This window comes from Euleptes europaea, chromosome 1, assembly GCF_029931775.1.
Source record: "Euleptes europaea isolate rEulEur1 chromosome 1, rEulEur1.hap1, whole genome shotgun sequence".
Taxonomy (NCBI): Eukaryota; Metazoa; Chordata; class Lepidosauria; order Squamata; family Sphaerodactylidae; genus Euleptes; species Euleptes europaea.
Genome location: NC_079312.1, coordinates 2,778,549 through 2,806,357, shown reverse-complemented (window position 1 = coordinate 2,806,357; position 27,809 = coordinate 2,778,549). Strand labels below are relative to the sequence as shown.

The 27,809-nt window shown below is 45.5% G+C and overlaps 1 protein-coding gene across 1 annotated transcript; it reads right to left on the bottom strand.

Moving 5' to 3' along the window:
• Window positions 1–99: 99 nt before the first annotated feature.
• On the bottom strand, window positions 100–26,606 carry LOC130493395 (zinc finger protein 883-like). The gene is made up of 8 exons (XM_056867121.1): window positions 26,499–26,606; window positions 25,341–25,440; window positions 24,547–24,629; window positions 24,195–24,321; window positions 16,247–17,272; window positions 15,795–15,994; window positions 3,358–3,481; window positions 100–146 (listed from the first exon to the last, which is right to left on the bottom strand). The coding sequence occupies exons 1-8, from the start codon at window positions 26,604–26,606 to the stop codon at window positions 100–102; spliced, it is 1,815 nt and encodes a 604-aa protein (XP_056723099.1).
• Window positions 26,607–27,809: the final 1,203 nt, after the last annotated feature.

Here is a 27,809-nt window from a genome sequence, read left to right as displayed (position 1 = left end):
AGGGCATACGATAGCTGCACTCCCCTGCTAGAACCTCCAAACAAGCTCAAGGTCCATAATGGCAAAAACGGAGGATATATGCAGTAGGAGGGGAGGGGACTACTGCTTGGATCTAGAAAGATCCATCTGCTGATACAGATAGTGGCCTAAAGTGTACAAGAAGGGAGCGGGAACTTCAGCCTAGACTGAGACACCAGGATATATTATCTTAGTCCCCTCCCAAGGCAAGCAGGATCCGACATCCCAGACTACTGCAGCTCTGATGAAGGGCCATTATCTAAGGGCTCCTCTCCCTTTGAAGAGATACCACAGTTCTTCCAGGATGGGAAAAGGTGGCAATGGATCCCAAAAACTCCTAACAATCCAGAAATTATGTGTAAGACTTGTAAATCTGTCTTCTTTATTGAGGACATTTTTAATACCACTCAACCTGAGAAGAGCTCAGAACGGCATACATTGTCTTCCCTTTCTCTCCAGCCCAGAACAGGAAAACAGCACCTCCCCACATGAATACAAGAGGTGCCTGGCAGGCAGGAATTCAGCTCATCATGACATAGAGCCAAACTTCCCCCTGGTAAATCCTGTTTTTCTTTGTTCTTCAGGCGTCTGCTGCCTCCTTTTAATGAATCCGTGAGCCATGCCTAAACCTACGCTGAACACAGCAAAATAAGAAGTAGAGTTGGTTTTTATACCCTGCTTCTCTCTACCTTTAAGGTTTCTCAAAGTGGCTTACAATCACATTCCCTCTCCCCCCTCAACAGACACCTTGTGAGGTAGGTGAAGTTGAGAGAGTTTGGAGAGAATTGTGACTAGCCCAAGGTCACCCAGCAGGCTTCATGTGAAGGAGTCAAACCAGGTTCTCTAGATTAGAATCCGCTGCTCTTAACCACTATACCATGCTGGCTCTCTTGTCTTAAGCCTTCCTCCCCTCCAGCAGCCTCCACCTAGGAAAACTGTGGCCCAGTTGTTTGGTGCCAGCCACTGGGTCAGGCCTACTTGCATGGTTAGGGAGTCTTCAAGGACTTGTGGGTGGGGTGTGCCTCCCTTTCCCCTGTATTCCCCTCCCCACACTATTTCCTCTTTCTCTCCCCAGGGAACCCCCATATCCTCTCTCCATATTCAGGGATGTTCTAGGCCAGGGGTGGGGAACCTTTTGTCTGCCAAGGGCTATTTGCATATTTATAACATTGTTCGGGGGCCATACCAGGCGTAGATCTCCTGGTGTGTGGGGGGGAGAAGCTAGGGTTGCCAGGTCCTCTTCACCACTGGTGGGAGGTTTTGAGGGTGGAGCCTGAGGAGGGCGGGGTTTGGGGAGGAAGACTGCATAGCCATAGAGCCCAATGGCCAAAGTGGCCATTTTCTCCAGGGGAACTGATCTCTATTGGCTGGAGATCAGTTGTAATAGCAGGAGATCTCCAGCCACCACCTGGAGGTTAGCAACCCTAGGGGAGGCTATGCAGAGAAGGCTTGGAGGGTGCCTCTACTCCCCCAGGTCTTCCCCCTCCTCCCAAGTGGGAGGACAGCCAGCGGTGGGCCCAGGCAACCGAGGTGCCAGGGGGCTGCAGCTTGCAGCCTGCGGGCGATCTGCAGGGAAGGAAGGAAGGAAGCAAGCAAGCAAGAAAAGGGAAGGAGAGAAAAAAAAGAAAAAGAGAGAAACAGAGGGGGGGAGAAAGAAAGAGACAGAAAAAGATGAGAGAAAGAATAGGATAGAGAGTGACAGAAAAAGGAAGAGAGAAAAGCCTTCACACACACAGCCAGCTCCATGCGACCGGGCTTCAGCCTTCCCACCTCCCCCCCCCCCACACAAATGTCCTCCACCTGATCGGCTCCCACGTGCATGCTCCGCCGCCGGGAGCGGCTGGCTTTTTCCTCTTCTTCCCACCTCCCTCAGCGGCGAGAGAGGTTTAAACTCTTGTGCAGAACGCTTCGCCTTCCCTTGGGGGAAGAGTCTTTCTCCCTCCCCCCTCCGCCGATTAACAGCTGACAGTCGGTGAGAGGGTTTAAAGTGGCCACAGTGTTCCAGCACACTGTGGCTTCAGGGAGGGCCTGCTGCGCTGTGTTTCTGTGGCAGGGCCCTGGAGCTCCCGAGGGCCACCGAAAATGGCCTTGGGGGCCGTAAACGGCCCACGGGCCTGACATTCCCCATCCCTGTTCTAGGCTGATCCTGCATTAAGCAGGGGGTTGCACTAGATGGCCCCTTCCAACTCTATGATTCTCCTTCACCTGCTTCATTCTCTCCTTCTCAGCCATTCACTAACCTACCTTTATTTGCCCACCATCTTCAGCTATATTCATTATTTACTTAATTTATACCCCATCTTTCTGTACAGAAAGAACCAAATCAATTTATTCTCTCCACCTTTTTATCCACATAGCAACCTTATGAGGTAGATTAGGCTGAAATAATGTGACTGGTTAGGGACATCCAGTAAGCTTCTGCAGTAAGATGGGAATTTGAACCTGGATCTTCTAGACCCTACTCTGAAGCTCTAATTGCTACTCCACACTGGCTTTCATAGGGCGGCTACTATTGGCAAGCAGCCAGGCCTAGTTGAGTCATGCAAACCAGGAGGTTTCAAGTTATCCAGAGGCTGTTACCAGGTGTAGACTTGCCAACCTTCAAGTGGGACCTGGGGATCTCCCAGAATTAAACCTGAACACCAGATGACTAAGATCTGTCCCCCTTGAAGAAAATGACTGCTTTGGAGAGTAGACTCTATGACTATTCACAGAGCTGAGGCCTCTTCCCTCCCTAACCCTGTCCTCCTCAGACTCCACCACAAAATCTCTACAAATTTCCCAATCTGGAGCTGGTAACCCTAGCCAGGCCTGCCCCCAATGCATCCTCCCTCAAAGTTATGGCCATCTGATTAGGATTTTAATAGTTTTAACGTTAATGGTTTTAAGGAGGTATGTTAGTTATTTATGTTCTTAATTGTTGTTACCCGCCCTGAGCCCGGTTCGCTGGGGATGAGGGCGGGTTATAAATTTGAAATAAATAAATAAATAAAATAAAATGGGCCAGGAAAGGGTTCTGCCCCTCCCTCTGCCTTTTACTGACAGAACCAAGACAGGAATGCTGTGGTTGCCTCACAACAGCCACTGAGGGAATGCACTGCTTAAAGCTACAGACACTCTGTTTATCGTTTTGGGGTTTTAAAGCCCCCCCCCCCAACGTATTTTTTTCAGATTTCAAACTTTTCTGCAAACCTGATAAGGTTTGTATAAAGATCTGTCTTGCCCATTCAAGGCTTCAATCACCAGATTTAAGTATCCTCAGATTTGTCCACTTCACTACTAGCATATAGAGGACTTCTGCCTTCACCATCTGTGAATCAAGGGAAAGGAGAGCCTTACCCAGAGAGGCCACGTTCTGATAATTGTCTTCCATGATTTCCTTGTGAAGCCTTTTTTGGGCCAGATCCAGTAGAGCCCACTCCTTCTCAGTGAAATGAACAGACACCTCAAAGGTCACCACACCCTGGAAAGAGAAGCAAACAAATACTCCTCTGTTGCCACAGATAATGGAAGAAACCTTCCTCTTCCCCATCCAAAAGGACTATGATAAAATGTTGACATTCAGGATTCAAAGCTCCTTTCTCTCTGCCCCAAAGAGATGGCAAAGAAGGTATGGCACCACCTGGAAGGATAAAGAAGGCAAATGGAAGGCATTCCATACTTTCCGAGTACTTTGCACTTCAGTTCCTTGAGGGGGAGGGGAATAAGGTTCTCCCTCTCTTGGCTCATGATCACAACAACTTGCGTCCTGATTTTGGATAATTTTTTTGCTTCCACGCTTTTGCCAAATATAATCTTCAGATATAAAACTTTAGCCTGGCTTTCTGATTTTCCAGAATTCACAGAACCAAGAAGGAAGAATTCTGAAATGCAAGGAATGATCAGTTCTAAACCAACCAACAGAACCGTACCTCCCATATCACAAAATCTCATTGCAGGTGGGCAAGGTTGGGAAATAACTGGATATTTGGGGGTGGAGCCTTGGGCAAGTGAGGTTTGGGGAGGGAAACAACCTCAGCAGGGTATATTGCCATAGAGTCCACCCTCCAAATTTCTGGTGGATCTGATCTCTTTCATCTGGAGATCATTTATAATTCCAATAGATCTCCAGCTCTCACCTGGAGGTTGGCAACCCTAGTATCCCTGGAGGAAATGGCTGTTCTGGAGGGTGGACTCCATGGCATTATACCCTGCTGAGTCCTCTTCCTTCCCCAAACCCTGTCCCCCTCTCTAGCCAGGCCTGGCCCCAGTGAGTCCTCCCTCAAAGGCCAAAATAGGCCTTTAAAGGGCCCTACCCCCTCTCTCCTCTCTCTGCCTTTTACTGGCTGAGTCTTTCACATCACCTACTTGCCTAGTCCCTTTAACTGGAGATGCCGGGGACTGAACCTGGGACCTTCTGCATGCCAAGCAGATGCTCTACCACTAAGCCACAGCCCCTCCCTAATTTTTGATTGCCTACCAATAGCCACAGATGGAACTCATTGCTTAAAGCCACAGACACTCCTTTTGTCATTTTTGGGTTTTTAAAACTCCCTGTGTTTTTTTTTTTAAAGATTTCAGATTTTTCTGCAAACCAGGGGCCACTTTTGGGGTTTGTAGAAAGATCTGTCTTGCCCGTTCACAGCTCCAGTCACCGTATTTCAGTATCAAAAGATTTGCCAACTTTGCTATTAGAATATAAGATAATAAGTCACAGAACTCAATATTCATAGGGAATGACAAGCCCAATAATGTCATACTGACAAACATGAGTATTTACAGACCAAACAGCAGCTCAGCTTGTTTGTGGAAGCCAGCAGAGCTGTGGAGGAGCCAGAGAAGGGTAAGACCTGATTTTGAACTTCGTACCTCTTCACTAGTTATGCAGATGAGAAATCTAAATATGCTGTCAAGTTTGAAAAGCACTGTATGCCCAGTAAAAACGAGGAGTTCATCTTTACAAAGTGCTTCTGGTCTGGAAACTGCTCTTCATTTTAAACTGCTCAAGGAACTATGTTTTTATACTCTGCCTGGATTATGTATGATAATTCACAGTGGGTAGCCGTGTTAGTCTGTTTGCAGTAGTCTTTAAGGTGCTACTGGACTCTTGCCCTTTTTGGATTATTTATGCTGAGTTTTCATTGATAACTGTTAATCTTTTAGGGTTTTTAAAATTAAGTTTTGCTCTTTAAACACCTCAAGGCAGGTTCCCTGGAGAGGCAGCATAACTTTTTTCCAGATGAATAAATCAATATCTTTGTACAAGAGAGCAAAGCAAGGCAGGGATCTTTCAGGGTTTGTGGCTGATTTGAGAAATTTGAGTCCAGTTTGCCTTCTCCTTAAGAAGAAGGTTGTCCCAAGCGCCCTGGACTGCAAGAGAGGAAAAGGGCAAGAGTCCAGTGGCACCTTAAAGACTAACAAAAATATTTTCTGGCAGGGGATGAGCTTTCGTGAGCCACAGCTCACTTCTTCAGAAGAAGAATTACAGCTCATCTCCATGAAGATAATTCACAGTGGGTAGCTGTGTTAGTCTGTCTGCAGTAGTAGAAAAGGGCAAGAGTCCAGTAGCACCTTAAAGACTAACAAAAATATTTTCTGGCAGGGTCTGAGCTTTCGTGAGCCACAGCTCACTTCTTCAGATACCAGTAGTAGAAAAAGAGCAAGAGTCCAGTAGCACCTTAAAGACTAACACAAATATTTTCTGGCAGGGTAGGAGCTTTCGTGAGCCACAGCTCACGAAAAAGAAGTGAGCTGTGAGCCACTGAAGAGGTTGATGGATTTCCATTCTGTACGGCTAAATGTGGTGCCTTCCATGAAGATAATTCACAGTGGGTAGCCGTGTTAGTCTGTCTGCAGTAGTAGAAAAGAGCAGGAGTCCAGTAGCACCTTGAAGTCTAACAAAAATATTTTCTGGCAGGGTATGAGCTTTCGTGAGCCACAGCTCACTTCTTTTTCGTGAGCGGTGGCTCACGAAAGCTCCTACCCTGCCAGAAAATAGTTTTGTTAGTCTTTAAGGTGCTACTGGACTCTTGCCTTTTTCTACTACTGGAATCTGAAGAAGTGAGCTGTGGCTCACGAAAGCTCCTACCCTGCCAGAAAATATTCTTGTTAGTCTTTAAGGTGCTACTGGACTCTGGCCCTTTTCTACTACTGCAGACAGACTAACACCTCTGCAAGAGAGGAGGCAGATTGCTAGAAACAAAAGACCTTATATGAGCCAAGGGCACTGAAGCGTGCCAAGATGCAGAAGGCACCCAGAAAAGAAGATTTGCTAGTAGGGATAGAAAGACAAAACTGCACCATCAGCATGCCAGAGTGGAGGGGGGGGGGAACCCTCCAAAAACCCAAGTCTGCTCCTGCACAACTGCAAGAACAAACCCGGCAGGCCTTTGGAGGCCACGCCTGTCCCCGAACAAAGCCAGGCGGATGGGAAGGATTGCAACCCAATGCCAAAAGGGAGGCGGTTTAGAGAAGGGTTTGCAGGCGGCCGCGGGATGCACAGAAGCCAAGAGCCGCCCGTGCAGAGACCGGCTTGCAGGGAGGAGCTCAGCCCGGCCTCCGGGGAAGAGCAGCTCTTGCAGAGAGCAAGCAGGGGGAAAAGGGCTTTGGAAAATGGAGGCCGCTGGTTAATGATATTCAGGACATATTCTTCCTTCCCGGTGGGGTGGGGGAGGCGGCGAAGTCTGCAAGGCTCTTTGCAACACCCTCTGCACGCTCCCCCCTCCACCCCCCCGGGCTGCTCCACTCTCAAAACCAGGGAGAGGCTTTGCAAAGGAAAAATCTCCTTTGCAAAGAAGAAAAAAAAAGAGCTTACCCTCTTTCGTAAAATGTCTCCCGGTGCAGCTGCTGCCGCCTCCTCCTCCCTAACCCGGCCCCCAACCGCACCAGCCAAGTGGCACAATGGCAGCGGAGCAGGAAGTGACGGCTGCAAGCCGGGTGGTCTGCTTGGTGGACGCCACTCTGTGAATGCAGCCTCCTTCCCTTTAACCTTTGCATTGACTCTCTCCAGAAGGCGAAAGATGGGTCTCCTTCTGGCTTCGCCCTGCCAGAGGCCTGCATTAACTCTGCATTAGTAGAATTAACTCTGCAGCAGTAGAAAAGGGCAAGCGTCCAGTAGCACCTTAAAGACTACCAAGAATATTTTCTGGCAGGGTGGCTCACGAAAGCTCCTACCCTGCCAGAAAATATTCTTGTTAGTCTTTAAGGTGCTACTGGACGCTTGCCCTTTTCTACTGCTGCAGACAGACTTAACACGGCGACCCACTGGGAATCATCTTTACAGGGTGCTTCTGGTCTGGAGACTGCTCTTCGTTTTAAACTGCGCAAGGAGCTATGTTTTTACACTCTGCCTGGATTATTTATGCTGCGTTTTCATTGACAACTGTTAATCTTTTAGGTTTTTTAAAATTAAGTTTTGCTCTTTAAACACCTCGAGGCAGGTTGGCTGGAGAGGCAGCACAAAATTTTTTCCAGATGAATAAATCAATATCTTTGTCCTACAAGAGAGCAAAGCAAGGCAGGGATCTTTCAGGGTTTGTGGCTGATTTGAGAAATTTGGGTCCAGTTTGCCTTCTCCTTAAGAAGACGGTTGTCCCAATCGTCCTGGACTGCAAGAGAGGATAATTCACAGTGGTATCTGAAGAAGTGAGCTGTGGCTCACGAAAGCTCATACCCTACCAGAAAATATTCTTGTTAGTCTTTAAGGTGCTACTGGACTCTTGCCCTTTTCTACTACTGCAGACAGACTAATACGGCTACCCACTGTGAATTCCCTTCTCTGCATGTTTTCTAAGGATAAGACTGAAAGGCTGACACAGCAACCCCGGGGAAGCTGAGCAGGTCTCCCTCTGGGTAGGAAATGGCCGGGAGCCCTTGTGAGAATGCCCCGTCAGCTGCCTATTCCTGCCCTGACCCCAGGGACTAGATGGACTAGATGACCTCCACGGTCCCTGCCAGCGCTCGGTTTCCAACCCTGCCCTTGACTGAAGAGTCCCTTCCTTAGGACCTGCGCCACTAATACATAAACTGCAAGCAGAGATTTGATAGCTGCTGCAACGCAAACAATGTTGTTGGTGTCATGTGTGTGTGTGCGAGAGAGAGAGAGAGAGGGGATATGTTTCTAAGATGACATCATGCACAGCTAAGTCACACCTGCTACTATGGGCTCGCCATAAATGCTAATCTTTAACACTAGATTTTTGTTTTGTTTTGGAAGGGCGGACTAACACGGCCACTCCTTTGCAATCATCACCTGTTAGCCAGCTGCAAACAGGGAGACGATTGTCCATCCCTTCTTTCCCTGTCTTGTGAAATCCTTTCCCAGTATGGAATACAACACCGTTTCCCACATGCACATTCTCAGAGAGCTGGGTGGCAGTCCTGCATTCCTCCCTCTGTGACCTGGATCCATGGTTCAGTGGCAATGCATCTGCTTGGCATGCAGAAGGTCCCAGGTTCAATCCCTGGCATCTCCAATTCAGGGATAGTGACAATTACTTGAGCTGAAATATTGGATTGGGGAGGGGGGAAACACTCTAGTGTGGTGTAACATGTGAAATCCTGTTTACTGGGTTAGTGGATCACTGTGCTCCAGGTAGTCTGAAAGGCTCTCCAAGGTCTCAGTCAGAGGTCTTTCACATCACTTACCGCCCCATCCTTTAAACTAGAGATGCTGGGGTTTGGAGGGTTGGGGGAACGACCTCCGCAAGGATGTAATAATAGACACCACCCTCCAAAGCAGTCATTTCCTCCAGGGAACTGATCTCTGTACTTCAGAAATCAGTTGTAAATCTGGGAGAACTCCAGGCCCCATGTAGATTATTGTAACCCTAGTTACCAGGCCTATCTTGGCAACTGCTGGAAGACTGGGAAGAGGAAATAGAGGATGGGCATCAGAGACTTCCTCTGTTGATATGTCCTAGAACCTAATTATCCAGAAGTTTTTTATGACTTTTATTTGTATGTTTTATCTTGTATTTTTAACATAAGATTTTAACTTAAAGTTTTATTCTCATTGTAGATCCTCTGAGGAAGGGCTTTGACACAAAACACGTTGGAGCCATTCTATTAAATTGCATTCAAGACTCTTTGTGCACATTTTGCACTTCTCATTCTAATCACTATGCCACACTGTCTACCTGTCCATTACCAAGTTCAATAAAACCAAGATAAAGTGTAGAGGAAACATGTGACCCACTTTCACTGCTCTGAATGATTTTCCCCTCTGAGTTTGTGTTAGAAACTTGCACCAGGAGCTGTCCAGGAAAGAAAAGAGAAGGAGCCAGCATTCCCAGAGAGTTTATGAGGCATGCCCTGTTTCGGACTGGGACCATCATCTTTCAAAGGGCTCCAGAACCCCAAACTGCCTCCCCTTTGTGCAATCAAGGAAAGGCATTCCCCCGCTGTATTAGGTTGCCTGTTCAGTGCACAGGACACTGCAGAAAACCAGAAAACAACTCTTCTGACTCAGAAACCACCCTGTCCCCCTCTCTTCATTGGAAGACTGAGGCTCAGTTTCTTTCACAGCTAAGTCACAGCTAAACCCACTTTTCAGGTCACTGGAGGTTTGCCAGGAAACAAGATGGTTGCCCTCTCACTCAGGCTTGGTCTTTCTCGATCGAGTCAGAAATCTTCCTTTTTTTGCCTTCCTGAGAGTGGTTTTGTAAGAGCCTCTGAAATGTGAGCTCCTCTGCTTACAATTTCACGCATTCTCCTCTTTAATCACCATCTATTGGCTCTGTTTAAAACAGGTGAAGAGGAAGATTATGGAAGCCAAAAGGAATTATTTGAATATTGATGGAGAATTTATTCAGGAAACATGTCAGTGAGAAAGGCGATCTATAAATAACAAGACTAGAATGCTGTCTGCTCACTCTGCCCACAGGATTGATTGACTGATTGATTAAATTTGTATCCTGCTCTCTATCCTGATGAAGGCCAGGCTCAGAGTGGTTAACATTATTTAAAAACAGTTCGAACCATAATACGTACAATTGGTGCAGTACAATTCTAACACTAAAATCTAACAATAAAATCAGTTGGCACCTATTAATAGCACACAGGTCTACAGCGAGTCTGGGGAAAGACCCCCTTAAGATTCAACAAGTTGGTAACAGATCAAATGTGGGGTGGGTAGGAGAGGGAGGCCAGCTATGATTACACACTGTTGCTGCCCTCAACCATAGGCCTGGTGGAACATCTTGGTTTTGCAGTAGTTTCAACAGTGAATGAGCAGCCTAGGGTTGCTGTCCTACAGGTGGGGTCTGGAAATCTGGGATTACAACTGACCTCTAGATTATATAGATCAGATCCCCTGTGGAGGGTGGATTCTTACAACATTATACCCTGCTGAGGTCCTTCCTTGAAACCTTACAAAGAGAGCCAGTGCGGTGTAGTGGTTAAGAGCAGTGGTTTGGAGAGGTGGAGTCTGATTTGGAGAACCGGGTTTGATTACCCACTCCACTTGAGCGGCGGAGGCTAATCTGGTGAATTGGATTTGTTTCCCCACTCCTACCCATGAAGCCAGCTGGGTGACCTTGGGCAAGTCATTCTCAGCCTCCCTCATCTCACAGGGTGTTTGTTGTGGGGAGGGGAAGGTAAGGTGATTGTGAGCCGGTTTGAGCCTCCCTTAAGTGTTAGAGAAAGTCGGCATATAAAAACCAACTATTCTTCTTCTACTGCTCTTTCCAGGCTCTATCCCTGCATCTCCATGAATTTCCCAACCCTGAGTTGACAGCCCTATAGCTCTTCCTCCTAAAGAAGTGTTGCAGCAATACCAGATGAAGCAACAAGTCTCAGAGATCACCCTTTCCTGAAAAACTGTAGGCGAAATTAAACTGATAACCGATGTTATACCCTGCCTTTCTCCCCTACAGGTACACAAAGCGGCTTACATTGCTCTCTCCTCCATTTTATCCTCAGAACAACCCTGTGAGGTAGGTTCGGCTAAGAATCTGTGCCTGGCCCAAGGTCAGCCAGCAGTTTTCAGTGGCAAAGTGATGATTTGCACCTGGACATCCTAGATCCTAATCAGATATACTACAAACTAAACCACTTAGGTTCGAATCCCCACTCTGCCCTGGAAACTTGCTGGGTGACCTTGGGCCAGTCACACACTCTCAGCCTCGACCATGGCAAGTATTTGGATGGGAGACCTCCAAGGAATACCAGGGATATGGCGTGGAGGCAGGCAACAGCAAACCATCTCTGAACGCCTCTTGCCTTGAAAACCCTAAGGGATCACCATAAGTCACTTGTAACTTGATAGCAAAATACACACACACACCAAACCATACTGATTCAGATAGCTAAGGGAGGTTCTTACTCCGCATTTGTTTGGTAAAGGAGAGGCTATTTTCTCACCCTTCCTTGTCTGTGTTGCCTCATTCCCCAGTGGGACACAAAGCACACTTAGATAATTCTCATCCCCTCCATTTTATCTTCCCAACAACCCTGTGAGGTAGGTCCCGCTGAGTGTGTGCAACTGGCCCAATGTCACCCAGCAACATTCTGTGGCAGCTAGGAATTCGAACTTGGATTTCCTAGTTTGACATTTTAAACTCTACACTTCATAGGCTCTGACAGATCTGCAAAGTGGTTAAACTCCCTGTGATTTTTCGCAGAGGGGATATTTTCCACCGTCTTCATTCCCCCTGCGCTTTCCTGGCTTCTCATGATTAAATCTTTGCTTCCATTGCAAACAGCTGAAGGATGTTGTGGAGCTAAGGTGACTTAACATTTTTCTAAATGAATAAAATCTGTTAATCCTTATGTTATTACAAGACCCTCTTATCTTGATATATGGTTTTCTGTTCACAAAATGCTGGTGTTTTCAGGTTTACCCTTTCTCAAGCACTTTCAAAGTGTTAGAAATGCTGAGGTGTTGCAATAGAGAAGAAAATATTTCCTTGGATTGGGGACAGAAAGGGGATTTTTCCTGGCAAGAGCTGAGACTGTCCCTCCAGCCATCAGGAACCTCCGGCTTCCAGCCAATTTGGGTTCAGAAGTGACCCTGTGTGACACACAGGTCCAACCCTGTTTCTCCACACACCCCCTTCTGTGCCTCTGACAGAAGGAATTCAACAGGTGCAGATCTTTCCAACATGTGCCTGCTTTTGGGTGCCGTGAACACCTTTCCCTGTGGCACATCTGCTTGCCAGGAACTATTTCATGCACAAGAGCAGGGGTGTCAAACATAAGGCCCGATGGCCGGATCTGGCCCCTTGAGAGTTCTTATCCGGCCTGCGAGCCAGCCGCGGCAGCCACCCCTCCCACTCTCAATCTGGGCTGGCGAGGCATGGCCCGGCCCAACCAAGTGACATGTCATATCTGGCCCTCGTAACAATTGAGTTCAACACCCCTGCACAAGAGCCTTTATTTCCTTTAATCATCCTTCTCAGTCTGGGCCTTTGACCGGGGTCCGAATATGGGACCTTCTGCATGGGGGCCACAAGGAGGAGGCCCTGCAGCTGTCTTCCTTGAGCAGTGCCAGACTGTGTTTTCTCTACCCTTTAGTTAAAGACTGCTGTTCCTTTTTATTTATGTTCTACTGGTTAAATTTTTTAAATAAAAGGGAAATTTGTGGAAAAGAACGTTCTAATTGCAAATTAACTCAGAATACATGTAACGTCTATTTGAGATAACACAGCTAAAGAGGGAAGTCCTTAAGGGTCAGTTGAGTTCTTTCGTTCCCTTCAGGATTCTACTTTATTCAGAGCACAGAAGATGGGGTTTAGTGGTCCTGTTTCCTGATAAGTCTCTTTTTCTTGCCAGCATTCTTCCCAGGGGCTGTTCTCAACACACTCTGACCAGATTTTAAAGGGAGCTTTAAAACCATGGGAAACTGGGCGGGGCGGTCTTTAAACTGCTCTGTGCTGCCTGGGCACCTAACCCTAACCCGCCGGGCTTCCAGGGAGTCCCCAGAAGCCGGGCGGGGGGGGGGGTGTCTTGAAAGTGCTCTGCGCTGCCTGGGATGGCAGAGCAGAGGAGTTTAAAGACCCCCCGCCAGACTTCCAGGGGGTCCCTAGAAGCCGGGCGGGGGGTCTTGAAAGTGCTCTGAGCTGCATGGGATGGCCCCTCTAAAAACTAGGTGCGTCTTATGGTCAGATGCGTCTTATGGAGCGAAAAATACAGTAACACTTTATTTCTACATGACTAGTTCCCTACAAAACTTGTTAGTTTGCACTAACAGGTAACTACAGGCTTAAAATCCACCTTTGCTCCTAAGAGCAGAGAGGCCTTGCATCTGGTCGGTGTAAGATCCAAAACGTGACTGACAACCTGCTGTCTCTTCTACACAAAAGGACAGCAATTAAACTCAATTGCAGGTATGTGACTTTTGGCATGTAATCAATGGCGATTTTCTAACCAATAGAATACTGACATATGTCATTACATCACTTTCTTGAGACTAAACAACACAAACAATTAACTCTTAACTGTCTGACAGAGATGGAACCCGCATTTAATTCCCAACAGATTTGCTTCTTGTGCTGCTCCGGAGGGCCTCTATTTCCCAGGAGTGGCATTTTGAGATCAGGGGGTTCCAGCAGAAGTGGGACCCAGGAAAGTTCTGTTCCACTGACAGAACTGTCTTGCATGAGTGGAAAATTTAGCCTGTATCCAATCTGTTAATAATAATTTATTTTTTAAAGAGCACCTGTATGTAACAGTAAAACTCTGGCTACATAGATTCCTCTCCTAATTTATCTTTTCCAGTTGGGGAGTTGGGATGAGATTCAGTTGAATAAATGACAGCACTCTTGTGGTTTGGCAAGCAGTTATGAAATTGCTTCAAAAAGAAAACATGTGAAGTGTTTTCAAGGTAACAAATATTTACCTTAAGTGCAACAACTTCACAGCCATAAGTATAACTGAATCATAATTGCTATGAATGTAGAAACATTTGCAGAGCACATTCTGACCAAAAGCAAATCCTAACAAATGGTGTCCAATAACACAGAGAAAAGAGCAAGTCCAAAATGTTCACTTAAAGAAATGCTGTCCTTCTTCTTCATCACCTCCTCCTCCTCCTGTTGCTCTTGATGCTTTATTTCTCTGACTTGGGCCAGCAAAAAATTAGCAGTTCCCTAAGTCAAGCTCTAGGCCTTCTCTCTGCTGCTGTCCAGACAGATCATGGGAATGGGACTCTTTATCTTTTGGAAATATGGAGGCAATTTAACTAACTACCCATACTCTGGGAACTTTGGCTCCCTGGGCTCTAAATTCTAATCCATTTAATTGAAATAAAAGTATATGTTAATGAGAAAATGACATGGGTTACATAGAAACAATGCTGTACATGAAAAAGCAAGTACCAGAAATAAAATTGTTAAATCAATGATATGCAAAATGTATCGACACTGAAAGGCAGTTTTAATTCTCAGCATGTGTGGGGAAATCATATAAATGCCTAGGAAAAAAAGAAAGACAAAACAAACTTACAGTGGCTGGTAAAGTTTAGTGCCAGACTGATGGCTGTGGGGAGGGAGTTTCACAGTTTAGAGGTGCCAGTGAAGAAGACTCTGCATTCGGGGTGTAGTGGCTACAATGATATCAGTCCTCTTTTCTTGCAGAGTTTCAAGTAGACTGAGAATTTATGTACTTTTTCAACTGTCCATGAACTCTGTTGCTTAGATCTACCTTTATCATGGCAGTTAGTTCAGTTTCAGAAAAAAGCTATATTAATTGCTTTTTTAAAGTTAAAATTGGCCTTCTTATCTTGCTATGTCAGATGTATATCATATGTACCTGCTGACTGGATTATTTGCCCTTATGTTAAGAAGAAGAAGAGTTGGTTTTTATATACTGACTTTCTCTACCACTTAAGGAATAATCAAGCCAACTTACAATCACTTCCCCTCCCCACAACAGACACCCTGTGAGGCAGGTGGGGCTGATAGTGCTCTAAGAGAGCTGTGACTAGCCCAAGGTCACCCAGCAGGCTTCATGTGTAGGAGTGGGGAAACAATTCCAGTTCACCAGATTAGCCTCCAACACTCATGTGGAGGAGTGGGGACTCAAATCCAGTTCTCCAGATCAGAGTCCACCATTCCAAACCACCGCTCTTAACCACTACAACATGCTGGCTCTCTTTATCTTTTATTTAGTTATAACCAATCAGATATCTTGATACAATCACATCATTGTAATTTTTTTTGTAGTCAAGTCACAGATGACTTATGCCAACCCTGTAGGGTTTTCAAGGCAAGAAATTTTCAGAGGTGGTTTGCCATTGCCTGCCTCCATGTCACAACTCTGGTATTCCTTGGAGGTCTCCCATCCAAATACTTTCCAGGGTTGACCCTGCTTAACTTCTGAGACCTGATAAGATCAGGCTAGCCTGAACTATCCAGCTCATGGTATTTATACAGTTTCTACCTTGTGTGGATTTTTTTATGGGAAGCAAGATTTCCGCTCTGAGAAAAACCCTTTCCACACTCTGAGCACTGATATGGTTTCTCACCAGTGTGAATTCTTTGATGTATATTGAGCATTGTGCTCTGACTAAAGCATTTTCCACACTCAAAGCATGTATATGGTTTCTTCCCTGCGTGGATTCTTTGATGGGAACTAAGCCCCAAGTTGTGACTGAAGCACACTCCACACACTGTGCATTTATATGGTTTCTCCCGTGTGTGGATTCTTTGATGAGAAGAAAGGTTTGAGCTCTTACTGAAGCTCTGGCCACATTCTAAGCATTTATATAGTTTCTCTCCAGTGTGGATTGTTTTATGGTAAGCAAGACTCGAGCTGTGACTAAAGCTCTTTCCACACTCAAGACATTTATATGGTTTCTCCTTTGTGTGGATTTTTTGATGAGAGGCAAGATTTCCACTCTGTGTAAAGCTTTTTCCACACTCTGAGCATTGATATGGTTTCTCTCCAGTGTGAATTCTTTGATGTATATTGAGCACTGTGCTCTTACTAAAGTTCTTCCCACACTCAGAGCAGATGTATGGATTCTTCCCTGTGTGGATTCTTTGATGGGAAATAAGTCCTGAGTTATGCTTGAAGCTCTTTCCACACTCAGTGCATTTATATGGTTTCCCCCCTGCGTGTATTCTTTGATGGTAAGCAAGACTTGAATAGTGACTGAAACTCTTTCCACATTCTAAACAGCTATATGGTTTTTCTCCTGTGTGAGTTCTTTGATGGGAAGTAAGTTTTCCACTTTCTCTAAAGCTCTTTCCACACTGAGAGCATTTGTATGGTTTCTCTCCTGTGTGGCTTCTTTGATGGCAAGACAGACCAGAGCTGTGACTGAACCTCTTCTCACACTGTGTGCATTTATATGGTTTCTCTCCTGTGTGGATTTTTAGATGGGAAGTAAGTCCGGAGTTAAGACTGAAGCTTTTTCCACACTCAGAGCATTGATAGGGTTTCTCTCCAGTATGGATTCTTTGATGGGAAGAAAGACCTGAACTGCGACGGAAGCTCTTTCCACATTCAGAGCATTTATATGGTTTTTCCCCTGTGTGAATTCTTTGATGATAAGTAAGGCTTGTGCTCCGACTAAAACTATTTCCACACTCAGAGCATTTATATGGTTTCTCTCCTGTGTGGATTCTCTGATGGTAAGTAAGACCCGAGCTGTGACTGAAGTTTTTCCCACACTCAGGGCATTTGTACAGTTTCTCCCTTGTGTGGATTTTTTGATGAGAGGCAAGATTTCCACTCTGAGAGAAGCTCTTTCCACACTCTGAGCACTGATATGGTTTCTCTCCTGAGTGGATTCTTTGATGGCAAATAAGTTTTCCACTCTCCCTGAAGTTCTTTCCACATTCAGAGCAGTTATATGGTTTCTCCCCTGTGTGGATTCTTTGATGGGAAGTAAGAATTGCTCTCTGACTAAAGCACTTTCCACACTCCAAGCACTCATATGGTTTTTCACCACTGTGTCCTCTTTTATGTGCAATAAGGTGGACATTCTGCCTGAATCTCTTTCCACACTCTGAGCACTTGTGCGGCTTCTCCTCTATATGCCATCTTTTGTGTAAAATATCATTTTTGCTCAGGTGGACATTCTTTGTACCCTTTGACTGTTGTAACAATTCCTCCACATCTGACATTCTCTGTTGTGTGCTAAGATCTGATGTGCCAGCTAAGAAGTTTGCACACACAGAGAATGTAATCCTTTTCTTTCCTTTGTGACTTGCTTCTTGCATCGTGATTTCATGGCAGTCAGCACCTTCAGAACTAGTGGATTCCTTCTTCCAGTTCTGTTGTGCTTCACTTTCCCCTCTTTGCTGTTCTTCACTGTTCCTGTTCTCCTTCTCTGCAGGAATAAAAGGAGAAACCAACAGAATGAGAAATGAGACAAACCTGATGAACTCATATTTTGTATAACGGAATGAAAGAGACTAAGTGCAGAGGCAGTCAATTACTTCTTTCCATGGGTTTTAATTCTATGACAGAGCAACTGTGTTGCTTGCATAAAGTGTCAAGTTCAATTGCTGACTTCTATAAAAAGGAGAGAGTCTTTTTGTGCCCCTCCCATATAAGCTCAAACCCCATAAAAGACCAGATTGCTAAATTATTTCTTAATTCTCGGTGGGTTAAATTTGTGCAGAGGACATTATAAAATCAGTAATGTTTTTCTATTTATCTGACTCATCTACACACCATTCAGAGTACCCAGAAGCATCTTGTTTCTGCTGGAGGTACCTTTTTTATGTATTTTGAAAACAACTTGCTGGATCTCCCCTCAAAACCCAAATATTTTCACAACCCTGTAGCCTTTCACTAAAACCACTTTTAACTTGATAGTACACCAGGTTCCCTACAAGGTCTTCTCTTTATTGCTATGAATGCAAGTTTCCTGCTGTTTGATTTCAGCACAGGCCCTGCACAGTATAAAACAGAGCTTTCCACCTGCCTTGGAAGGTAACACAGGGAAGAAGGGCCCTCTTGGGGGATTTACTTTAACTTTAGCAAATCCAAAATAATATGTGGGAGCCCTAAAATTATTTTGAATAATATTTGTGTGCCCTAGAGGGCAAGTTCACCTTACATTCACAAAGGGGTACAGACTGGTAAAAATAGTGTATTTGCTCCCCATCCCCTGCTTTGTAGGTGAGGGTAATGGCATTAGTGCAACCAGGGGGTCAGGAAACTATGCTGCTTTAAGAAATGTCCTCACAGGCTCATCCATGTTTTTTAGATTCCACTCATGTTCCCAAATGGTCTTCACTTCAAACCCGTTTAAGTTCATAACACCCTGCTGCTTCATTGAACTCTTACAGGTTGTAGCACTGTGGGCAGCCATTAAATTCAAAAGCCATTTTACCCCACCTTAAATCCACTGCCCTTTAGAGTGCTCTATAGAGCCACTGAATGGAAGATGAAAACCTCTTTGTTTCCCTGTGGTAGCCATCAGGGGGTGAGGGTAGGGGGTGGGATAGCCACAGACAGAGGTGGCAAAAAATTAATAAAAAATAGCTCTTTTGAAGATCAAAAGTCATTGATTTTTCCTCACACCACAGCAAAATAAGCCTCCTTGTCTTTAGGCATCATGTGGTCTACACCATAGTATTTGACATCGGGTTAAGGACCCACATAACCTTGATTTTCAAATGTGTTAAAATAACGAGGAAAGTAACTTTTAGACCCTTCAAATCCCAGAGCTTTGGAGAGTATTGAAAGTGCTATTGGTAAGTGATTCAAAGAATTGATGCATTTTATGTCAAGGCTTTTTATAGTTATGCTCATCAACCCCCCCCCCCCACACACACACACAGCAATCAGCTCAGGATCCAGCCTCTCTAAAATCAACTGTTTTACAATAAAGTAAGAATCATATCCTTGGAGTTATGAGCTTTGAAGGTAAAATGCTTAAACTGCTTTTGTGTGGTAAATGTACTAAAATATTGTTGCATGCATGTTTCACCCTTAAATTTACCTGAGGCTGCCCATTTGGGGTCGTCTCCAAATGCTTCGTGTGTGTGTTAAGTGCCATCAAGTCACTTCCGACTCATGGCGACCCTATGAATGAAAGTCCTCCAAAATGTCCTATCTTTGACAGCCTTGCTCAGATCTTGCAAACTGAAGGCTGTGGCTTCCTTTATTGAGTCAATCCATCTCTTGTTGGGTCTTCCTCTTTTCCTGCTGCCCTCAACTTTTCCTAGCATGACGGACTTTTCCAGTAACTCTTGTCGTCTCATGACGTGACCAAAATACGACAGCCTCAGTTTAGTCATTTTAGCTTCTAGGGTCAGTTCAGGCTTGATTTGATCTATAACCCACTGATTTGTTTTTTTGGCATTCCACGGAATCCGTAACACTCTCCTCCAACACCACATTTCAAAGGAATCTATTTTCTTCCTATCAGCTTTCTTCACTGTCCAGCTTTCACACCCATACATAGGGAATACAATGGCATGAATTAATCTAGTCTTGGTGGCCAGTGACCCATCCTTACACTTCAAAATCTTTTCTAGCTCCTTCATGGCTGCCCTTCCCAGTCTCAATCTCCTTCTGATTTAGCAAACACATAATTTATGTGATTTAAATGTGATTTAATTTACGTGATTTAGCAAACACATAATTTATGCCAAATGCTTTAGCAAACACATAATTAAGAATGTAGTCAAAAAGGGCAAGAGTCCAGTAGCACCTTAAAGACTAACAAAAATATTTTCTGGTAGGGTATGAGCTTTCGTGAGCTGAGCTGTGGCTCACGAAAGCTCATACCCTACCAGAAAATATTTTTGTTAGTCTTTAAGGTGCTACTGGACTCTTGCCCTTTTTGACTACTGCAAACAGACTAACACGGCTACCCACTGTGAATTAAGAATGTGTTCCTCTGTTTCTTGAGTACATTCAAAATCATAAATATGTATTTTGCTGAAATGGGTGGTTCTTTGAGAGGTTCTAAATAACACACCTTCTTCTAGCTGTCCACCACACTGTTTACAGACCCTCTCACGGCACTTTTTAAACAGGTGATCCATCTTACTGTAGGACCTGCATTTAGTGCACCATAGAAGGACAATCAATTTCATTTTTGGTAGCTAGCTCACATTGCAGGGACGCTTTTGAGTTAAATGTCTGAATCCTCAGCTGTTCTCTGGAGTTTTTTTTTTAAATTCACTCCTTTGATTGCTTTATTCAAAGCAATCACATTGCATATGTGCAATCACATTGCATGTGTGCAGGAACATTGCATGTGTGCAGCAATCACATTGCATGTGTGCAGGAATAAGTGGAGAGGGGTGCTTTTACATGGAGGAGGGGGAAGGTGGAGGTTGCAGGCATGTGTCTTCTGTCCAAAGGACTGTCTCTTGTCAGCACGATATGATGCTGTCGAGGAACCCTGGTAAACCCTCCCACCCTCCTTAGCGCTTCAAGGTGAAGCAAAGAGACATTGACCCCTCTCCCTCTGAAGATTCCCTTGCAAGCGGGGAAGCGGGGAGACATATGTGGAGGAGGAAAAAGTCATCTTGTTTGTGGCTTCCTAGAGGCACCTGGTTGGCCACAGTGTGAACAGACTGCTGGACTTGATGGGCCTTGGTCTGATCCAGCAGGGCCTTTCTTATGTTCTTATGAGGAGGGGGGAAATGCTAAAACATGACTTGTGCTTTTCTCTGTGTTTTATTTTTTAATGGACAGCTGAGCCAACATTAAGTGAGAAAAACATGGGTGAAAAAAAAGGAAATAGGCTTTAAAACTCTTTTTTGCATTCCTAAGCAGCTGAAGTCCCAGTCTCCCAGCCTGGAGATTTCCACTCATAGGCCAGTTCCCCCCTTAAGAAAATAGATGCTTTGGAAAGGATAACTCTCTAACAGTGTATTCCTAAGGAGTGTTACTCCAGTCGAAGCCCATTGAAATGAATGGGCTTAGACTGGAGTAACTCTCTTTAGGAGTGCACTGTAAGGCAATGTGTGCCTAGGTGTAGGAGTGTCCCAAATTTGAACTGGATCCCTCTCCCCCCCCCTTAGAGCAAAAAAGGGGAAAGTTTGCTTTTGTTTTTTCATGTGCCAGGAGAGAAAGGCTGGAAGAGGGAACAGTGCAAACATGTTTGCTTTTTCAAACCCCATTGTTGGCCCAAAGCCTGCTAGCAAAACTCTGGGAATGGAAAAGGACAAATTACTCACCACCGCCTTTTTTATTCTCTCTCCAGTTTTGGAGATGAGCAGCCACTCTCTTGCAAACACACAGTGGCGGCCATTTTACTAAAAAAATTATAACCACCAGCAGCCACTATTCCAAAAACACCATTAGACACTCTGCATAGTCATGTGGCCACCCTCCTAAAGCCCATTAACTCCCCCACTACTGTTGGTCAGGGCCCTAAAGGGGCAGGGCATCTGTCACTTTTCAAATCCTTGATTCTGATTGGCTGGAGCTCCATTTTGATGAGTGGTATGTCTGTCTTCCTCCTGTTCTGCAGCAAGTTGGCTAAAAAGCTGCAGGCAGGAGCAAGCCCAGAGAGTTCCTCCTTGGAACTGACTTGCTGAAGGCACCATCTGCAGGGCCAAAAGGATCAATTTTGCAGTGTCTGATGGAAGTGCTCCACAGACTTTTAGTTTTGCTCCCTTGGAACCTTTGGCTGGGATTGGGTTTGTTTTTCCTCAGTCTGAAATGAGCGGGATTGCTCTCAATCCACCTCTAGACCCAGGGGAAGGGCACACACAACACAGTGTGGAGTTCAGGCAGACTGGCCTGACCACAGAATATTCCTGACTCTAAGCAACCTGACTTAATTAATCCAGGAATTTAGAGGAAACCCCCCATGCTTCTATTAGCCAGTGTGGTGCAATGGTTAAGAGCAGTGGTTTGGAGCAGTGGACTCTGATCTGGAGAACCAGGCTTGGTTCTCCACTCCTCCACATGAGTGGCGAACGCTAATCTGGTGAATTGGGTTGGTTTCCCCACTTCTACACATGAAGCCAGCTGGGTGACCTTGGGCCAATCACACTCTGTCAGCCCCACCTACCTCACAGGGTGTCTGTTGTGGGGAAGGGAAGGTGTAAACTGGTTTCATTCTCCCTTAAGTGGCAGAGAAAGTCGGCATATAAAAACCAACTCTTCTTCTGTTTTCCCATTCATCTGTTTTTTTCTTTGACTAGGCCTATTTGGTGAGGAGCTTGAGGCCTATACAACTGCACCCCCTCACACATCTTGTCAGTAGACAAAGTCAAGACTGGAAGGAGGGAGGTTCTCCTCTTTACCAAAGAAAAGAAATTCAGTTGGCCCTGCATCCTAAGTTAGGAGAAGAGGTAGCCTTTGTCTGCCTGTTGCCCTGGTACTAAATGAATATGATCCATTATGATATCTATGTCATTGATATCTGTTCCCCTGTACTTCCGATTTACTTTAAAAAAATTCTATGCTGCCTCTTCAGAGAACCTGCTTGTGGCTGCTTGCTAAATAAAACATAATACAAACCAAAAAATGCCATTAAAATGGCTAACAATTAAAAGCAAATTTTAAAGCCCAGCCAGAGCACAGAAGATTGAACAGCTTAAAATGAGTCTCAAAAGAATTCACTCTAGGAGCAGACGAGAAAAAATAATTGCAAAAGGTCTAGCCTTCAATGAAAAGCCCAAGTGAAAAAGAAACTTTTAGGTGCCAGGCTAAGACGAGAGAAGGGTGTGTGTGTGCCAGGCTAAGACGAGAGAAGGGTGTGTGTGTGCCAGGCAAGGCTCAAGGGGAAGGGCGTTCTGCAGTCCAAGTGCCACTGTGGAAAAAGCCCTGTCTCTGGTACCACCTGCCTCTCCTCTGAAGCTAGGGACACTTAGCTTCTGACATGTCTCTCAATGTCATGTTGATATTTAGTGCAAATTGCAGACTGCAAGGGGAACTCGGAACCTCCTTGGTTATTGCTTGTTCTGTCTCATACTTCAAGTTAGAAAAAGTAGAGAGAAAAAATTTCCCACCACACAACTCAGTAGCTACCTGCCAATCTCTCTCCCTCCTCAGAGACCTGAACAAATGGATCTTCCCCTTCTCCCAGCCAGGAGTCACGCCCAGGTTTGGGAATCACAAGCCCTAATTCGGAGGAGAAAAAACACACATGCAGCTACAAATCAGCCAGTTTGCACAACCTCACTCCATCCCATCAGGGGAACAGAATGGAAGGAAAGGTGTGCTAATGTCTGGGCACAGAAGAGGCAGCGGAAGTTCCTGCTGCAAACCAGAAACACCAGCCTGTTCTGAGAGGTGGCCTCAGCTTGCCCAGCATGTTTTGAAATCACTCTGGGGAAAGGCTGTCATGGAGCAAAAACCAGCAGAGTAGCCCTGGGCCACAGGATGGGGAAGGCAAGCCCCAAAAGGGACAGAAGCTTTCTTAGGCTGCCCAAATTCTTCCAAAGGCAGATCATTAACCATCATCTGACAGCTGAGTCTGAAACCACCAAATGCAGCTTCCATCCCTGTCTTTGTGAAGAGACCCAGCAATCCTGCCCACCAGGAAAAGGAGGAAGGGGCATTCTACAGCACAGGACTTGTTGAGAATGGCTAACATTGGTGTGCATCTAACCATCTGTAGATTTCACAGAGCAGGACTTGCCCACTTCCCCTTTGTGCTGTGGACCAATAAATTCCTGGATGTTTTGTTCCTGGGGTTCAGCAGCAAACCCTCAGGAAGACCACAGAGGACAACGCTGAGATATGGAGAGAGATGGGGGAATCGGTGGAAATCACCGCACTCCCACAAGCAGAAATCTCATTCGGGTGGAGGAACTGCATGGTTGGGTACGTTTTAGCATTCTTTAAAATTTCTGAACTGATTTTAGGGTTATCGTGTAGGGCTTCAGTTCAAATAATGAAAATAGATTTTACAACTCAGTAAACAGAGAACAGCAAAGAAACACAGGCTGTTGCCGCACTAGGTATTCCCAGCGATGTATCAAAAGTTTGGAAATGTTATAAAAAACATCGCTTTAAAAGGGTTTTTGGATGCCACAGCTAAAAAATGGTTGGAATTGTCTTCACAGCTAAAGGGACCAAACAAAGTGCGAACAGTATTTTTTATAACAGTTTCAAACTCTTAATACATCGGTGGGAATACATAGAAAGTGCGAACAGTATTTTTTTTATAACATTTCCAAACTCTTAATACATCGCTGGGAATACCTAGTGCGGCAACAGCCACAGATTTGCTATTCATGTGTTTGGTGATTTCCCCAGCATCAGATGACAGACAATAAGAGCAAATCCTGCTTTTAATATCAACTTATGGAAAAGGAGAGCCATACCGAGAGAGGCCAGATTCCTATAATTCTCCTCCATGACTTCCCCATGCAGAGCCCTTTGGCTCGGATCCAGCAGAGCCCACTCCTTCTCAGAGAAATCCACAGACACATCCTCAAAAGTCACCAGCCCCTGAGGAATAAGGAAATGTTTTCTCTTCAGCAATAATGGAAAAATCCACAAAGACCACAAAGCCAGGAGTTCCCCGCCAGGAACCAGAGGAAGCTTTTTTTCCTGAGGCATTCACAGCCTTTCTTGTGGGGCAGTTTTGATTGAAGCAAAGGGAAAGAGATTCCTTCAGCCACAGGGAGATGTGAAGGGAGCTCCCACCCCTTCTCCCCACTGATTCTTCATTACCTGATCTGTCTGCACAGATGGTGTGTCTGCTCCATCATACTGAATGGAATTCCCAGAATATTCATCCAACATCCTTCTGGGCCCTGCAAGGGAAACAAACAAGTGGGAAGATATTGTCGAAGGCTTTCACGGTCAGAGTTCATTGGTTCTTGTAGGTTATCCAGGCTGTGTAACCGTGGTCTTGGTATTTTCTTTCCTGACGTTTCGCCAGCAGCTGTGGCAGGCATCTTCAGAGGAGACACTGTCCTTCAGTGTTACTTCTCGGAAGATGCCTGCCACAGCTGCTGGCGAAATGTCAGGAAAGAAAATACCAAGACCACGGTTACACAGCCCGGATAACCTACAAGAACCAAAGTGGGAAGATGTTTAGCCTGTTCACTGATGGTCCAATAGAAGATGGTGGTCCTCACCTTTAAAGCCCTCTACATCCTGCCTCAGATATCACTTTCTCCTGCATGTATGTCCTTGCTCGGTAGAGAGGCTAGACCTCATTGAGTTTGGAGAAAATGGGCTTTCTTGTGTTATGGCTCCACCCGCCCTTTGGAATCCTCTTCCTGGGAGATTAGATTGGTCCCTTCTCTAGATAGCTTTTCTTCCCAGGTGAGGCCTCATCCCTCTGCCTCTTGTCTAGAATTCCAAGTGCTGGTTTGGGCCTGTAATGATACACCTTTTTAAATTGCAGGAAAAGCTCAAGGCAAACAAACATCCCCTCTCTACAGACTGAAAAGGGATGTACTGTGGATTTCAGGATTACCTGAGAGAAAGAAACTCGGCTGAAAGATGCCCGTCCTTACCCAGAAAGGTGGCATCTTCATCACTCTCCTGCTTGATCTCCCAAGAGAATAATCTCTGCCAAGGGTCTGCCGGACCCTGCTCTGCTCCTTCCATCGGCTCCTGAAACAGCAGAAGAGTTAGGAGAAGAATTAAGCTGGAGAACGTTTGGGAAAGGTGGGAAGAGCGGACTCTTTCTTGGATGATTTCCTGAAAAAGAGCTTGAAGACAGAGGTTCTCTGGGTTAGCAGGAAGGCAGATCAGGGACTTGAGATCTCCCCTGTCTTGAATGGGGTTGTACAACCCTTGAAAAGTCAGGTTCACAGCTTCGGAGTGCTGCACAACACAGCAGTCACCCTAGAAAACCAGGTGGCAGCGGTGGTTCAGAATGCTTTTGCCCAGCTTTGGCCTGTGTATCAGCTGCGTCCTGCTTCAGTCAGATTTAGCCACAGTGATCCATGCCTTAGTTACATCCAGACTTGACTACTGCAGTGCACTCTACTTGGGGCTACCCTTGAAGAGTGTTCCAAAGCAGAAGTTAGTGCAGAATGCTGCAGCTAAACTGCTGGTTGCGGCCGGTTACTGGGACATGTGACCCCAATATTATAACAATCACACTGACTACTGATCTGCTCCTGAGCCTATGTCAAGGTGTTGGTTTTGTCCTTGAAAGCCCTACATAGCTTGGGACTGGGGTACCTAAATGACTGCCTCCTCCTGTACATTCCTGCTTGGGAATTAAGATCTCAGGGAGTGGCCCTCTTGACTGTCCCATCAACCAAAGAAGCTTGTCTGATGTGTACACAAGGGAGGGCCTTTCTGGTGGCAGCGCCACCATTGTGGAGCAACCTCCCCAGGGAGATGCACCTGACCCCCTCACTGTGAATCTTTAGGAGGCAGCTGGAGACAGTTTTATTCAGGACAGCATTCAGTTAGTTTTGTTTTTCTGCCCATCAGCAATTTTAAATTATAATTTTAATTCATGGCCTTATATGACTTTTATGGATTTTTATATTTTATGTTCTGTTTACACTGTAAACTGCCTTGAGTCCCATAAGGTACAAGGGCAACTAATGATTTTATATAAATAAATAAGTCAGGCATATGAAGAGAGGGGAGTATGAGGATAGCCTCTTCCCCATTTTTTGCCCTTTGGGGATCCCAGCAGGAAACCTTCTCACCTGCTCTTCCGGCTTCACGTTCTCTGCCTGGATCTGGAGGAATCCTTCTGCCAGGGCCACCGCCTGGGAACTGGTCTCCGGTCCACATTCTCTGACCCAGCTCTCCATCTCTGGAGGCACAGCAGTCAGGATCTCCTTGTTCTTCTGCCTGTTTCCTTGTCAAGGTGAGGAATAACAAACTCTATGTTAGGGATTATAATGATATTTTAATGCCCCTGTAGAGATCTATGGTGCTGCCTCATTTGGAATACTGTGCGCAGTTCTGGTCACAATATCTTAAAAAGGACATCAAAGAGCTGGAAAAAGTACAGAAGAGGGCAACCAGGATGATTAGGGGGTTGGATCACTTTCCTTATGGCTGAAGAATCTGGGACTTTTCAGTTTAGGAAAGAGACAAGTTAAGGGGGCACATGATAGAGGTTTATAGAAATATGCATGGATAGACAAAGAGATCCTTATCTCCCTCTTCCTAAATATTAGAACTGGAGGGAAGTCAATGAAGCTGATGGGCAGTAGATGCAGGACAGATAAAAACTTTGCACGGTGAATGATTAAAATGTGGAATTCACTGCCAGAGGATGTAGGTCACAGGCATAAAAGGCTTTAAAAGGGGATTAGATTCATGGAGTAGGTCTATCAGTGGCTACTAGCCATGGTAACTAAAGGGAACCTCCACATTCAGAGGCAGTCAACCTCTGAATCCCAGTACCAGGAGGCAACATTAGGGGAAGGCCTTGGCCTCCAAAGCTTTCGTTCTCATGAAAGCTCATACCCTGAAAATCTTGTTGGTCTCTAAGGCACAACTGGACTCAAATCCAGGTGTTCTATTGCAGACCAACATGACTACCCTCCGAAAAATTTTTCCAATTAGCAGATTTCTTTCTAAACCCAAAGTCCCCAATGGTAAGGAGCTGCTGCCCCATCATCATTTTGGCTGTCCACCTTTGCACCTTCTTTGGCTCTACAATATCCTTTCTGAGACACCAGAATGGCACATCGGGTTCCAAACGTGGCAACCCTATAGACCGATTCACATGAGTTACGATATGGACTACTTCTGGTTGCCCCCACGATTCTTGGCCTCATGAACTCACCACCGGCATAAATGTGATCTTGCTATCTTTCCCCCCCACAACATGCATAATATCCCACTCCCATGTGACATCCCAGTAGGGTTGCCAACTCCGGGTTCTGAAATTCTGGGAGATTTTGGAGGCAGAGCCTGGGGAGGGTGGGGTTTGGGGAGTGGCAGGGCCTTGGTGGGGTGTCCTGTAATACAAAGCAGGTATTTTCTCCAGGGGACCTGATTTC

What these genes read in the sequence shown, in the direction of transcription:
- LOC130493395 (XM_056867121.1), bottom strand. Translation starts at nt 26,606, where the DNA reads ATGGAGAGCTGGGTCAGAGAATGTGGACCGGAGACCAGTTCCCAGGCG. An exon ending in CATCTGTGCAGACAGATCAG is followed by an intron (nt 24,322 to 24,546) that starts GTAATGAAGAAT and finishes CTTATTCCTCAG; the next exon opens with GGGCTGGTGACTTTTGAGGA. An exon ending in ATCAAAAAATCCACACAAAG is followed by an intron (nt 3,482 to 15,794) that starts GAGAAACCATAT and finishes TTCTCTTTCCAG; the next exon opens with GGTGTGGTGACCTTTGAGGT.